At 43.7% G+C, this 12,417-nt stretch overlaps 1 protein-coding gene across 11 annotated transcripts in view; it reads right to left on the bottom strand.

The window, feature by feature from the left end:
• The window catches only part of CARMIL1 (capping protein regulator and myosin 1 linker 1), a 346,698-nt gene extending 336,877 nt beyond the window's left edge, over window positions 1-9,821 (bottom strand). For 8 of the 11 annotated variants that reach the window (XM_032268645.1, XM_032268646.1, XM_032268650.1 and 5 more), the window contains exons 1-2: window positions 9,309-9,821; window positions 4,625-4,722 (exon numbers count right to left, since the gene is read on the bottom strand). In XM_032268645.1, coding sequence (XP_032124536.1) covers window positions 4,625-4,722; window positions 9,309-9,348 — 138 coding nt within the window. In that variant the 5' untranslated portion in view covers window positions 9,349-9,821. The remainder of the gene's footprint in view (window positions 1-4,624; window positions 4,723-9,308) is intronic. The other 3 variants (XM_032268647.1, XM_032268649.1, XM_032268652.1) reach the window with 2 other exon arrangements.
• Window positions 9,822-12,417: the final 2,596 nt, after the last annotated feature.

Here is a 12,417-nt window from a genome sequence, read left to right as displayed (position 1 = left end):
GGCCTCCCAAAGTGCTGGGATTACAGGCTTGAGCCACCGCGCCCGGCCTCTATCTTTTCTTAACTGTCCCAAGAGGCATCATCTCTGGCCTGTTCCTTCTTAGCCGATGGTCATTAGGGTCTCTGGCCAAATAAGTTTGGAAAAGACAGAATACTTTATCCAACTCTTACAAATTGACAATGCACAGTGGTGTATTAATGGCTCTGAAGAGTCATGCAGTAAAGAAGCTGATTTATTTTTAACACTCTGATTGCCAAATTTATTTAAGTATAAAACACTCTTGCTCCAGAACATCTAGCATTTCTCATTTCATTTCAGCAGAGCATACCTTAGGAATTTTGGATCCAGGCTATTGCCCACTATCCTGCTAATTAGGTGTCACAAACTATGAATAAAGCTTCTTGGCCTGATGGTGAACTGACCTCAACCCGTCAAGGAGGCAGCGGACAGCTGGGCTTCAGAAGCATTGGCATTTTCTGTACCATGGAGAAACAGAATGCAGGACCCATTTGTTCCTCTTGCCTTATCATTTGTTAGGTGTGCGCCTCATGCAGCCACTGTGCTACGCAGTATTTAAATAAATTTCACTTAATATGCAAAGTAACCACATACCAATAGATACTGTTATAGGTTTCATTAGAGAAAAAAACTGATTCTTAACATTGTCATAAAGTTGCTGAGCAGCAGTGTGAACCCAAAGCCTGAGCCCTTAACCAGTGAGCCCTAATGTTTCATTATACGCAGGTGGCAAGAAGAGACCTGTTTAACCAGTTCCAATTTTCACGTGCTAGCCCGACTGCAAAGAAAAGACTCAGGCTTTACACCTGCCCATTCTCCACCCTGCATGTGCCTTACCCCAGCTGTACCTTAATATATTTCTCTAACATGCTGAGCTCTCTCAGGCTTCTAGGCATATTCTGTTCACTCTGCCCAGAACATGACTCCACTGTCTTCCCTTGGCTAACTCCTACTCATCCAGTGAATGCCAGCTTAAGTTTCCCTGCCTTCTGGAAGTCTTCCCTGATTCTCAGGCCTGAGTTGAAGTTCCTCTCCATGCTCCTGGAGCCCCCATTCATCCTCACATAGCACATCTCAAACCACTGCCTGGCCACTTGTTTACCTCCCCTACTAGACTGCAAGCTTGGAGTCCTATGAAGTCAAAGATTGACTGTTCTGTATATACCATGTGACTGAGACACAGCAGGAGCTCAAAAAATATAAAACTAATGCATAAATCAATCAATCAAAAACAGAAACTCTAAAGTCCAAATCTCGCCTACCATTGTTTGAAGTCAGCAAGCATGGAACAAGGTAACGGCTGCTTACTTTCTGACCACAAAGGCAAAGCAGAGGGGCTCTGAGGCAGAGCTGGGTTTGAATCCCAGCTGTTATTAACTAGCCAAATGATGTGAAGCAAGTTACCTTGGCCTCTCCAAATCTCAATTTCCTCATCTATAAAATGGTCATGTAAAAAGTGCCTACCTCTTCACGTTGTAGTGGGGATATAATAAGGCAATGCATATCGAAGTACTCAGAACAGTCTCTAGCACTTGGCTACTGTTTAATAAATATTAGCTATTATGATCATGGCCGGTCTGAGTGTACGGGTGTCTGGAACTAATTGAGCACAACTCGTTATAGATTTCTTTGCTCTTCCTCCACTCCCACTGCTTCACTTGACTAGCCTTCAAAAGCAGTATTTAAAAAATATGAGCTATTACGATTATAGGAAGGAAAATGAAGATAAGCCCTCTACAAAAGATAAGCTAGACATAGTATAAAGTCTCAAAGTGTAAGAAGAAAGAACCAAGTAACATACAGCACACTCCTACTTTTATAAGAAGAAAAGGAGTGAATAGTGGACAACAGGGGTAAAAGAACAAAAGCACAACTCGAAAAAGTGTACTGTAGATATTCAGCTGATTCATTTATAACCCATTTTAGTTGGCTGACAATGAAGCAATTAAATTTTTCTAAACTCAGGAACACAAAAATCCACAACTTCAGTTACTTCCTGCATCTTCTTGCTCTAATTTGAAGCCTGTCAGAAAAAGCCAGACCTTGAGTATTTCTATTAATAATTCCTGCCCACACCAGTAAGTAACAGCCACAGTGAGTTCCGGCCATGCTCCTAAAAACTGCTTAGATTCCATATTTGTGGAGATAAATGCTTAAAATCAAATACATTTTTAATTTGGTTACAACTTTAATCAATTCCAGCTGTTAGATGAGCCCCCAAAAAATTTACAATTAAGTATTAATCATAACTATTTTTAAATAGTGTTTTATATTGGACATTTAAATTTGTCTTTGAAATTTTAACATAGTAAATTGTACTCAAAACAAGGGTTTGTTCTTAGTATCATAATAATTTCCATATCAAACAATACCAAGCCCCATTTTTTTAGATTGTCATAGCAATCACTACTTGATATTTAAGATGTAGACAAGTTGATTCATCTTATAAAGTTACTACATCATTAAAAACTTACTTTCAATTTATAAAAAAGCAAATGGAAGAAACAATATTTCTTCTCCACAGTACCACTTCCAAAAAAATAACACAATCATGGTTGAACAACATCACCCAAAACATCAGGAAATTTCATCTTTACTGAAGCTAAATAAAACAGAACAATGGCACCAATCATGTCTTCTACTGATAGCTTGATCATGTCGTTTACATAAGCATATTTTGTTTCAGGGCAAAGGCCACTCGAGTTTTCCCACTTCAATGCATTTACCATCTCGACTTGTATACACAGACAATACAGAAATAGAAATCATCCATCACAGGCATAATCCTTACTAACAAGAAAAGACAGTCAAATATCCTGGGGTTAGATATTTTAGAAGATTCTCCAGACAGATGTTATCAGAAAGACACTTCAAATTCTGTGGCAACTTTAACTGAAGAAATGGAACATTTAAAATATTCTTTTTCAGGCCAGACACAGTGGCTCATGCCTATAATCCCAGCATTGTGGGAGGCCGAACCAGGCGGATCGCTTGAGTCTAGGAGTTTGAGACCAGCCTGGGCAATACAGAGAGACCCTGCCTCTACAAAAAATAAAAAGAATTAGCTGGGCATGGTGGCTCACACCTGTAGTCCCAACTACTCAGTCGGCTTAGGTGGGAGGATTGCTTCAGCCCAGGAGGTTCAGGCTGCAGTGAGCTGAGACAACACTGCACTCCAACCTAAGCCACAGACTGATATCCTGTCTCAAGAAAACTTTAAAAAATTTAAAAAGTATTCTCTTGGCCGGGCATGGTGGCTCACACCTGTAACCCCAGCACTTTGGGAAACCAAGGTGGGCAGATCACTTGAGGTCAGGAGTTCGAGACCAGCCTGGCCAACATGGTGAAACCCCATCTTTAAAAAAAAAAATAAGTATTATCTTTCAATAATATATACCTGGGTTTGTTTTAAAATTCTCCAGGAGGGGGAAAAAAAGTCATGGGGAAGATAGTTAATATTAGTAAAATGCTGGGAAGGACAGGTACACAGGGTTTGATACACTATTGTCTAATTTTTGCATATGTTTGAAAATACCATGGTATGGCCGGGCGCAAGGGTTCAAGCCTGTAATCCCAGCACTTTGGGAGGCCGAGGCAGGTGGATCATGAAGTCAGGAGTTCAAGACCAGCCTGGCCAAGATGGTGAAACTAAAAATGGTCTCTACTAAAAATACAAAAATGTAGCCAGGTGTGGTGGCAGGCACCTCTAATCCCAGCTACTTAGGAGACTGATGCCAAAGAATTCCTTGAACCCAGGCAGCAGAGGTTGCAGTGACACCACTGCACTCCAGCCTGGGAAAGAGAGTGAGACTTCATCTCAAAAAAAAATAAAATAACGATGATAAAAAGTTAAACAGTATATTCTTTCCATCAAAATATTCTTTTCACCTAAGCTTAAATTTAAATTTGCTACAATCTCTGCCTAGAAACCATTAAATACCACACAACGTTTTTCACCTCTCTAAAGATGTAACTCCATCACTGACACCTCTCTAAGAGGTTTTGTGCAGCGGGGCCCAATCCCTCAGCCCTCCAGCATCTCCTCTCAAAAACTGGAGGGAACCCCAAGTCCAATCACAACACTAGCAGATACTGCCTTCAGCAAGAGTTTCCCTCCAAAGCACCAACACCCTACATAAAATTACAATGTTTTGTTAGCTCATCACCCCTTAGATGGACTCACATATAACATCTGAGAAAATCTAATTAAATCACTAAACCAACCTGAGATGAACTTTTAAACGCCTCCATAAGACTTTAGGAATAAAGTCATCGGATCAGCCACCCTTTGTTAACAAGTTCCATTTGAATTTGACATTGAACTTCCAATATTATGAAAACAGGCTCTAGGAGATTATATAAATATAGGCAACAATTACAAGTTTGAGAAATACATCTAAAAGCCTTTGATCTTTAAAATTTAAATTACCCTATTTTTAACTTTTGACAAACAAATATCCCAATTAACCTAAGACAAAATGGTCATCAGAACTTTGGAACAGCATATAAAACACAGAAGTAATGCTGCATGAAAATTAAGTCATCTAAACAATGAAAAGACACCTTCATTTCCAAACATTTTAATAAAAATAAAAGTAAGACTTACCAGCACTTTGTTTTCAACTTTGTCTCCCTTAACTTCCAACTTTACTTTCTTCTTCACTGAAATTTTTATCTTTCTGCCAATAACATCCTTTATGCTTTCTGGAAAAAAAGGAATAGTTTCATTATACTATTAGTAAGGAAAAAAAAAGCATTGGGGAGGAGTAAGCATTTGATTTGGAGGAGTATATTTGGTTGCTTTTACTTTTTTTTTTTTTCTTTTTAATGAAGCAGAGTCTCACGCTGTTACCCAGGGTGGAGTGCAGTGATGAGATCTCAGCTCAGTGCAACCTCCTCATCCTAGGTTCAAGCGATTCTTCTGCCTCGGCTTTCCTAACAGCTGGGACTACAGACAAGTACCACCGTTCCTGACCAATTTTTTGCATTTAGTAGAAACGGGGTTTCACCATGTTGGTCAGGCTGGTCTTGAACGCCTAACCTCAAGTGATCCACCTGCCAGAGCCTCAAGATTACAAGCATGAGCCACCATGCCCAGGTGTTTGTCTTTTTTTCACTTGCTTTAATGTCTGATGGTTATCAGCCATTAAGTATTTAATAAACACCTCCTTTGTACCTTGTACTGTGTGTTGAGATGCTGAGGCAAACATAAAAGCCTGACATAATACCAGCCCATCGAAGGCATAACATAACCTTGTTTGGAAAATAAGATACATATACAAGAAAAAACAAAAAACAGCAAACAGCGAAGGTGGGCAGTATGATGAAGCACTACATTGCATGCAGAACACAACAGGAATTCATAAACTCCCTCTGCCCTTGGCTGGTTACCTCTGGTGCCCAGCAGCCTCTGGGTTCACCATAGTGCCATACAAATATTAGCATTCTCTTTAAGTCTTGACATGATGGTTGGGGAATATAGCAAAACAAAACACAAGAGAACTGGGCCAGGCGTGCTGGCTCACGTCTATAATCCCAGCAGTTTGGGAGGCTGAGGCAGGCGGATCGCTTGAGGCTAGGAGTTCGAGACTAGCCTGGCCAACATGGAGAAACCCTGTCTCTACTAAAAATACAAAAAAAGAAATTGGCCGGGCATGGTGTACATGCCTGTAATCCCAGCTAGTTGGGAGACTGGAGCACGAACACTGCTTGAACCCAAGAGGCAGAGGTTGCAGTGAGCCTAGACTGCGTCACCGCACTCCAGCCTGGGTGACAGAGTGAGACTCTGTCTCAAAAAATAAAAATAAACCAGAACTGTATCAAATGATTTAACCAGAAAAAGGTACTCCCAGCCATATGTCCTTCCAAATCACAGCACAATACCCACAAGGAGTGGTCAAAGGGCAACAGAAGGAGAAATGCAGAGACTTGACACTTCAGATAGTAGTGAAAGTCTTCCTAGGACTCCCATGAGAACCTCAAAATGAACAGGTCTGAAATCAAACTCATTATCTCCTACTCTAGACACTAATGATGCTGGAAACTGCTTATCTCTAACTCCTTCTCTTAGACAGGAAGCCAGTCTCCTATAATCTACCTCCTCTACGGCTCCTGACCACCTAGGCCTCTAAGCCATCAGCTCACTGTCACCTCCATAACCACAGTGACTCTTCCAAAACCGTGAGACTCATCATCTCTCTCCCAGTCTATGAATTGCGGTCTTTTTTTAATAAACCCCAAACTCACAGCATGTCATTCAAGGTCTTTCACATTTTTTTTTTCCATTGTCATTTCTCAGCACATACCTAAAGATCAAATTATCCGTAACATCTTCATCTTGTATACCCCTAGGATTGTGTATCTATTACTCTCTTTCCTGGGATGCCCTTTCCCTCTCGTCCTCCTGGTTATATTCTATTTACCCTCCAAAATACAGTCCCTCCTCTATAGCTCCCATACCCTGTATTCTGTATTACAATCATTTTGGTCTATTCACACGTTCAACAAATGAAGGTACATAGGAGTATCTCTTGCGTGCCACGTACTCTAGGAGATGCTAGCTAGAGATGGTCCTTGCTTTTCACAGGAGTTTGCAATCTAATGGAGGTCACAGAGAGATGCCATTAAACAAATTCAGACACAATGCAGAGAGGATCATGAATTTGAAAGCATAGGAAGCTTTCAGGGAGGAGGGGATCCCTGAGCTAAATCTTGATGGCATAGGAAATAAGACCAGGGGTTTCCAAAGTGGAGTGTACAATACAATCCATTGAGCTGAAAGAAGAAAATAGGATTTTCACTTCTACTTACAATGTGTTTCAGTTGTGTTTTAGATTATACACTAAATGCAGTATGTAGTTTAACATATGTTTATTAAAGGGTAATCAAAATTTTCTTCTTGGGAACGCCACTGTGAAAGTTTAGGGCCGCTGAGATAAGAAGAGTGAAGAAGGGGAGAAAAAGACAGTGTAGACACAAAGAACTGCATAGACCTGAGGAAGCACAGCTTGCTCAAGCAACAACAAGGAGATGGAATGTCTGGGGCAAGGGCACATGTGGAAGAGCTCACTGCACTTCAAGTTCTTTACACAGCTCCTATCTTATCAGAACTCAAAACAAGCACAGGCTACTCCTCCCTCCGCTAAAAAAGAATTGTGGGAAATGGGCATCTGAAATTGACTTAAGAACATACACACAGGCAAACAGACTGGAAAACCGTCTATCCAAAGATCTAAAATAACTACCTCTAAGCGGTAATAGGAGTCACGTATATTCTTCTTATTCTTCTCTGCATTTAAATTTTTCACGAAAAGTCTGTAACACTTTTTATATACCTTGAGGGAATCTTAAGGGAATACAGAGGTTTCCGTGTGGTCGCCATTTTGAATTGATGAAAGCAGAATTTTTGTGAGCATTTGAAATTGGAGAGGAAAACAAGTGCAGGAATTTATTCTATCTCAGACTAACTTGACTACTGAAAGACCCAGAAAAATCATATCGGGCATAATACGTCACTCTGTTGAAAGATATATGACATACACAATACTTAATAAAAACGAAACTTCCATTTCAAGGTAAAGGTCAAATTCAACTTTTAAAATATACAAACCATTCCTTTTGAGAATCATGAATACAAACCAGACACCTTATTTCCACCCTATCCTTCACTCTTTCTCTTGGTTCTAAGTAATTACCTACACTTTCCATTTCCAGACTCAAGGACAACTCCTTACACAAAAATCTGCCACCAACTTTAGTCATCCTTATCCCCCAGCCAGGAAAGTCCTTGCCTAAACTCATTCTCAGGACTTCTGGTGGCATTTTCAGAGCCTTTGGCCTTTACTTGGGGTGTTGGAAAGGTCTCAGCCTCCCAGAACTGGATGGGTCACTCACTCCAGCAAAGGCTGCTACTTTTATCTCAGGAGCAGACTCCACAAGGTTGGGAAGAGAGAAGAGGGCTTGCCTGGATAATGATGGGTGTGTGTGTGTGTGTGTGTGTGTGTGTGTGTGTGTGCGCGCGCGCGCACGTCTGCGAACAACTTCATATTATAAATTCTGGTAAAAGGTCAGGTTTGTCTTTAATTCAGCAGAAGTAGAGGCTTTCATACAAACCTAGCAACAGCCTCTTTACATTAAGTTTTACCTGCTGAGTTAACAGTCACCAACGGAAGGGCATACACAAATTCCTCCAAAGTATTATTAGCTAAAAGGAACAACAGAGGCGCCAATTCCACAAAGGGAGATGAATGGGTGCTCAGAACTTCCTCTTGTTGTCAGCACCGATTAAACATCATCTTTGTGAGCAGTACGCTATGCAGTGTGCCAAGAATGGTACAGTAGGGAATATAGGTCACTAGGGCTCAAAACACATCTGCACACAGACACACACACCTTGTTACAATATAACATGCTACACACATACACATGCTTAAACGCTAGGTTTTTCAGAACACTCTCCCATCCTATTTCAGCTCTACCATTTTAACCCTCCAGATAATTAAGTTAAACCTCAAGACTTAACCAGCCCTGCCCCCACCACCACCAAAAAAAAAAGTAATAACCCTTAAGGGACTCAAACAATGGGTCACCTTTCACGGGGTACCACATACAGGTTCCCCAAGAGATCCCCGGTAAGGAAAATCGGTAGGTTAATCATTATTAAAATAAAGCTTTTATCATTAACCCTCAATTTCCTGGCCCGAGTCTGCGTCAGACCTGTAACCCTTTCGCTCCCAGCTGGCTACAACAAGCCACGCCTTGCCAGGCCCATTTTACCAGACTGGCGCCCACTCTCCCCAGTCTGCGGGTCAGAGGATCACGTCCCGCTGGGCATTTTCAGGAAGGTGCCTGACACGTGCCGGAGACGACCTACTGTGCGCTCGCCAGCTGTCCTTCCCGTAAGCTTTCCCGGACTTTCCCGAGTTTGGGGCAGTGGGCCGGGCGCCGTAAAGGGCTCCCTTCTCTAGTGGAACTCCCAATTGTAAGGTGCCCGCCCCCTTCTTCCGCCAACCGGGACCCCCGCGTCTGGGCGGGAGGAGGTGCCTAGGGCTCGCAGCCGAGACCCCCCAAGGAGGACTCCCAATTCCTCCCCGACGCGTTCCGTCGCTGCACTTGGCTCTAGAGGCGGTCGGATGGGAACAAACTTCCCGGCGCCCCCAATGACCCTGCCCAACACCACTCCACCCTAAGGTGCGCCCAGACTTCTCGGGACCTGCGGGAAGGTGGGAAGGGAGGCGGAGGTGAGGAGTTCGCAGAGGAAGATGGAAATCCAACCACCGCGTGAATCTTACCTATCAACTCCCTGGGAACATCAGAGCTCTCCTCGGTCATGGTTGCCCTCTAGGAGCGGGGCGTACTGCAGGTCCAACTCTGATGTACGGCCCCTGCCCTTCTCCAAAGTCCTCAATGTTTTGAAAGCCAGATGCAGCTTGCAAATGGAAGTGGGCAAGAAAAAGGGGTCGGAGATACAATTTAGCCGCGCGCCCCCCGCCCCACAAAAAAAAAAAAAAAAAGAGTTGCAAATCCCAGGCGGATTTGCTGCTGCTGCTACATGACGCCTCCTCGCAGTTCCCGGCGGCGCAGTGAGGAGCGCACGGGATCACGGGCGGGCTCGGGGCGTGGGGCGGCTGCGGCGCCGGCTCCTCCTCCCGGCTCGCAGGTCCCCGGCGGGGCTCGGCAGGCGCAGCTCCCGCCCCGTCTCTGCGCCGCACCTACCGCCCTAGGTGAAAACGGGGGGCGTGGAAAGGGCGGGGAGAGCGGCGCGCGGCGGGGGAGGGGGCTGTCCTCGCTCTCCCGCCGGGATCCGGCTGGGCGGGGGCAGCTCCGGCCCTTCTCCTTCTTCTTATCCTCCTCCTCCTCCTCCTCCTCCTGCGTTTCCTCCTCACCTCGCGAGAGCCAGCCTCCGGAGCCCGGGCGCTGGGTCCCCGGCGCGGGGCGCACCCCGAGGAGAGACGCTGCGCGGTGCTGCGGTGGCGGCGGCGGGCACCCGCCCCTCCTCGCAGCCTCCCTCCCAAACCGCAAAAGCCCTGTGTGAGGAGAGGGGGCGAGCGAGCGCAGCGCGCGAGAGAGCCCGGGAGCCATCTGCTGGCTGCGAGGCAGGCGATCTGGGTGAGCCGCGCTTCCCGAGTCCCAGTCCCCACCTCGGGGCGGGCCGAGGGACGCGGAGCACGGGAGGCTGCAGATTCTGCAGAGCCGTCTGCACGGAAGCCTGTTCTTTCTGAGACCTCTCACGCACGTTTTCTTTTTCAGCCCTCCCGGTGACATGTCATTTCATCAGCGCTCTTCATTTTTGGTGAGCTAGACGAAACCTGTGAACACTAATCATACGGTGAGAAAACACTTGTGTGTGTGTTCAGCTTGTGCTCTGCAGCCGCAGTTCGCAATCTCAGACATTCCAACTGCGAACGCCTTGGAAAATGCCTTTCACTCGAAAAGATCTCTTTTATCCTCGGGGCACATTTGGGAAGCTGAACTTGAATCACTGAGAACCTGGGCCCAATGTCCCTGTGACTTCCCTGAGCTTCATCCCCGGAGGCTCAACTTCAGGGCCAAGAACGCTTTGTGCCTCAATCGCGGATTTTTAGCCTAGGGCTGGGAATGTCCCAGACTGTCAGGTTCTGCTTTGAAAGCACAGAAAGGGAGGAAAGGAAAGGGAATCCCAAACACGTGGCAATCTAATTTTAAACACTGCTACTGACCTTGGATCCCTTAGAATTATCTTCAGCCCCACAGCCGGGCCTTACCACTAAGGATTTGCCAATCTGGCCCCTTCCCGCCCTCCTTACCTCTCCCACCCTCCACTTTATTACAACCAGACTCTCTGTTTCCTTCCTCCTTCCTCTTAAGGTTATCTGATTCTCATCTGTGTTTTCAAACCCATCCTAGTTTCTACCTTCTTCGTGAATATTTTCCAGGGATTTTCAGATCGCTGTGATCCCTAAGCCTCTAGAATATATATTGCCTGAAGCACACGGTTCTAAGCCCTTCCATGCAGTGTCTTGTTTCATTACTTGTGCATTTGTCTAGTTTTACTCACGCTTGCATTGTCCCCTGGGCAGAGTTTGAATTTTTCTGCCCAGCCACACTGTAGATGAGTTGAAAGCAGGAATTTATCTTAGACTTTTGAACCTCTTCAACAGCCTAGTGCAAAGTAGGTGTTCAATAAACATTTGTTAACCGATTTTAGAGCTTTGGACCTCAGGCCTCCAACCATTTGTTTCAAAAGTGGGCAATTTCTTGAAGCTAGACATTTCCTTGATGCATTAAATATCTTTTTCTGCAATAAATGGAAATTAACATCTCAAAACTGTCTTTTATTCAACCCTGTGTGTTAAAGAGGGCTTTTCTGGCACATCCCAATGAAGTTTCAGAAATACCCTGAAGTTTCCAAACCATGTGATTACTTGTGAAAATAAGAACAAAAGATTTTTTTTTTCCTGCGGCCTGGGTGATGGAAAGAATAAAGGAAAGGCTGTATGGCAGTTCTGTAATTCAGTACTCTTTGGCTTCTTTTAAGGAAGCTGGGGTTTCAGTAAAAGAATCATTTTCACTGCAACAGGATCCTGACTGGCTCCTGCGTCTCTGAAGTGAATTAAAATGAATCTCCTATCACAACACTGAAAAAATGACTGACTGATTTTGGAAATCAAAGTCATTTACTTCTCGGTTGCAAAACTCAAATGTGTTTCAGAAGAGCAAGCAGAAAACTCCAAGGAGCACTGTTTATAAAGCGGTAAACCCAACAAACAGGAAACATCCCCAGCCTGGTAAAACCATGGTGCCAGCTTAGAGAATGCAGTTTGCATTCTGAAATGTGTGCTTGTTGACTGTCTACCTCTCCTACTGCCTCAAAAACAAACTTTTCTCATTCCACCATCCCTCCAACTTCCTTAAATTCATCCCTGCTTATATACTGTAGTCTTGAATAAAAAAGTGATCAAACCGCTACATGAAACTGATTGGCATTACAAATGTAATTAGCCATAGCTTCATCTAAGTAAGTGTTTACATGTGGCTGTGTTTAAACCATACAACTAGTATGGTTTATCTGAAAGCTGTCAGTAAGAGAAAACTTTTATCTGAAAATGCCTACTGCATTTGAATCTGTAAAATGTTAAACATAGTGACAATACATTTAACATACACTGAGTGGCAACATTATTTTGAAAAGCTATCCATGGATTTTTATTTTTAACTCATGAGCATATATTGACATCTATATGGTGCATTTTGTAATGCATTAAGATCAGAAAACACTCTGAATAAAAAAGTTTGCAGAAAATACTGTCTCTAAAATGACCCAACATACTATCATTAAACTTATATCATAAAATGATTAAACCCATGAAGACAAAGCAAACAAAAAAGATAAGAAGAAATCAGCATTGTAACAAAAAAATC

The sequence above is a fragment of the Sapajus apella genome, unplaced genomic scaffold (assembly GCF_009761245.1).
Source record: "Sapajus apella isolate SASKATOON/1434 unplaced genomic scaffold, GSC_monkey_1.0 scaffold184, whole genome shotgun sequence".
NCBI classification, from domain to species: domain Eukaryota; kingdom Metazoa; phylum Chordata; class Mammalia; order Primates; family Cebidae; genus Sapajus; species Sapajus apella.
Note: the sequence above shows the minus strand (reverse complement) of the source record. Positions and strands in the feature narration are given on the sequence as shown.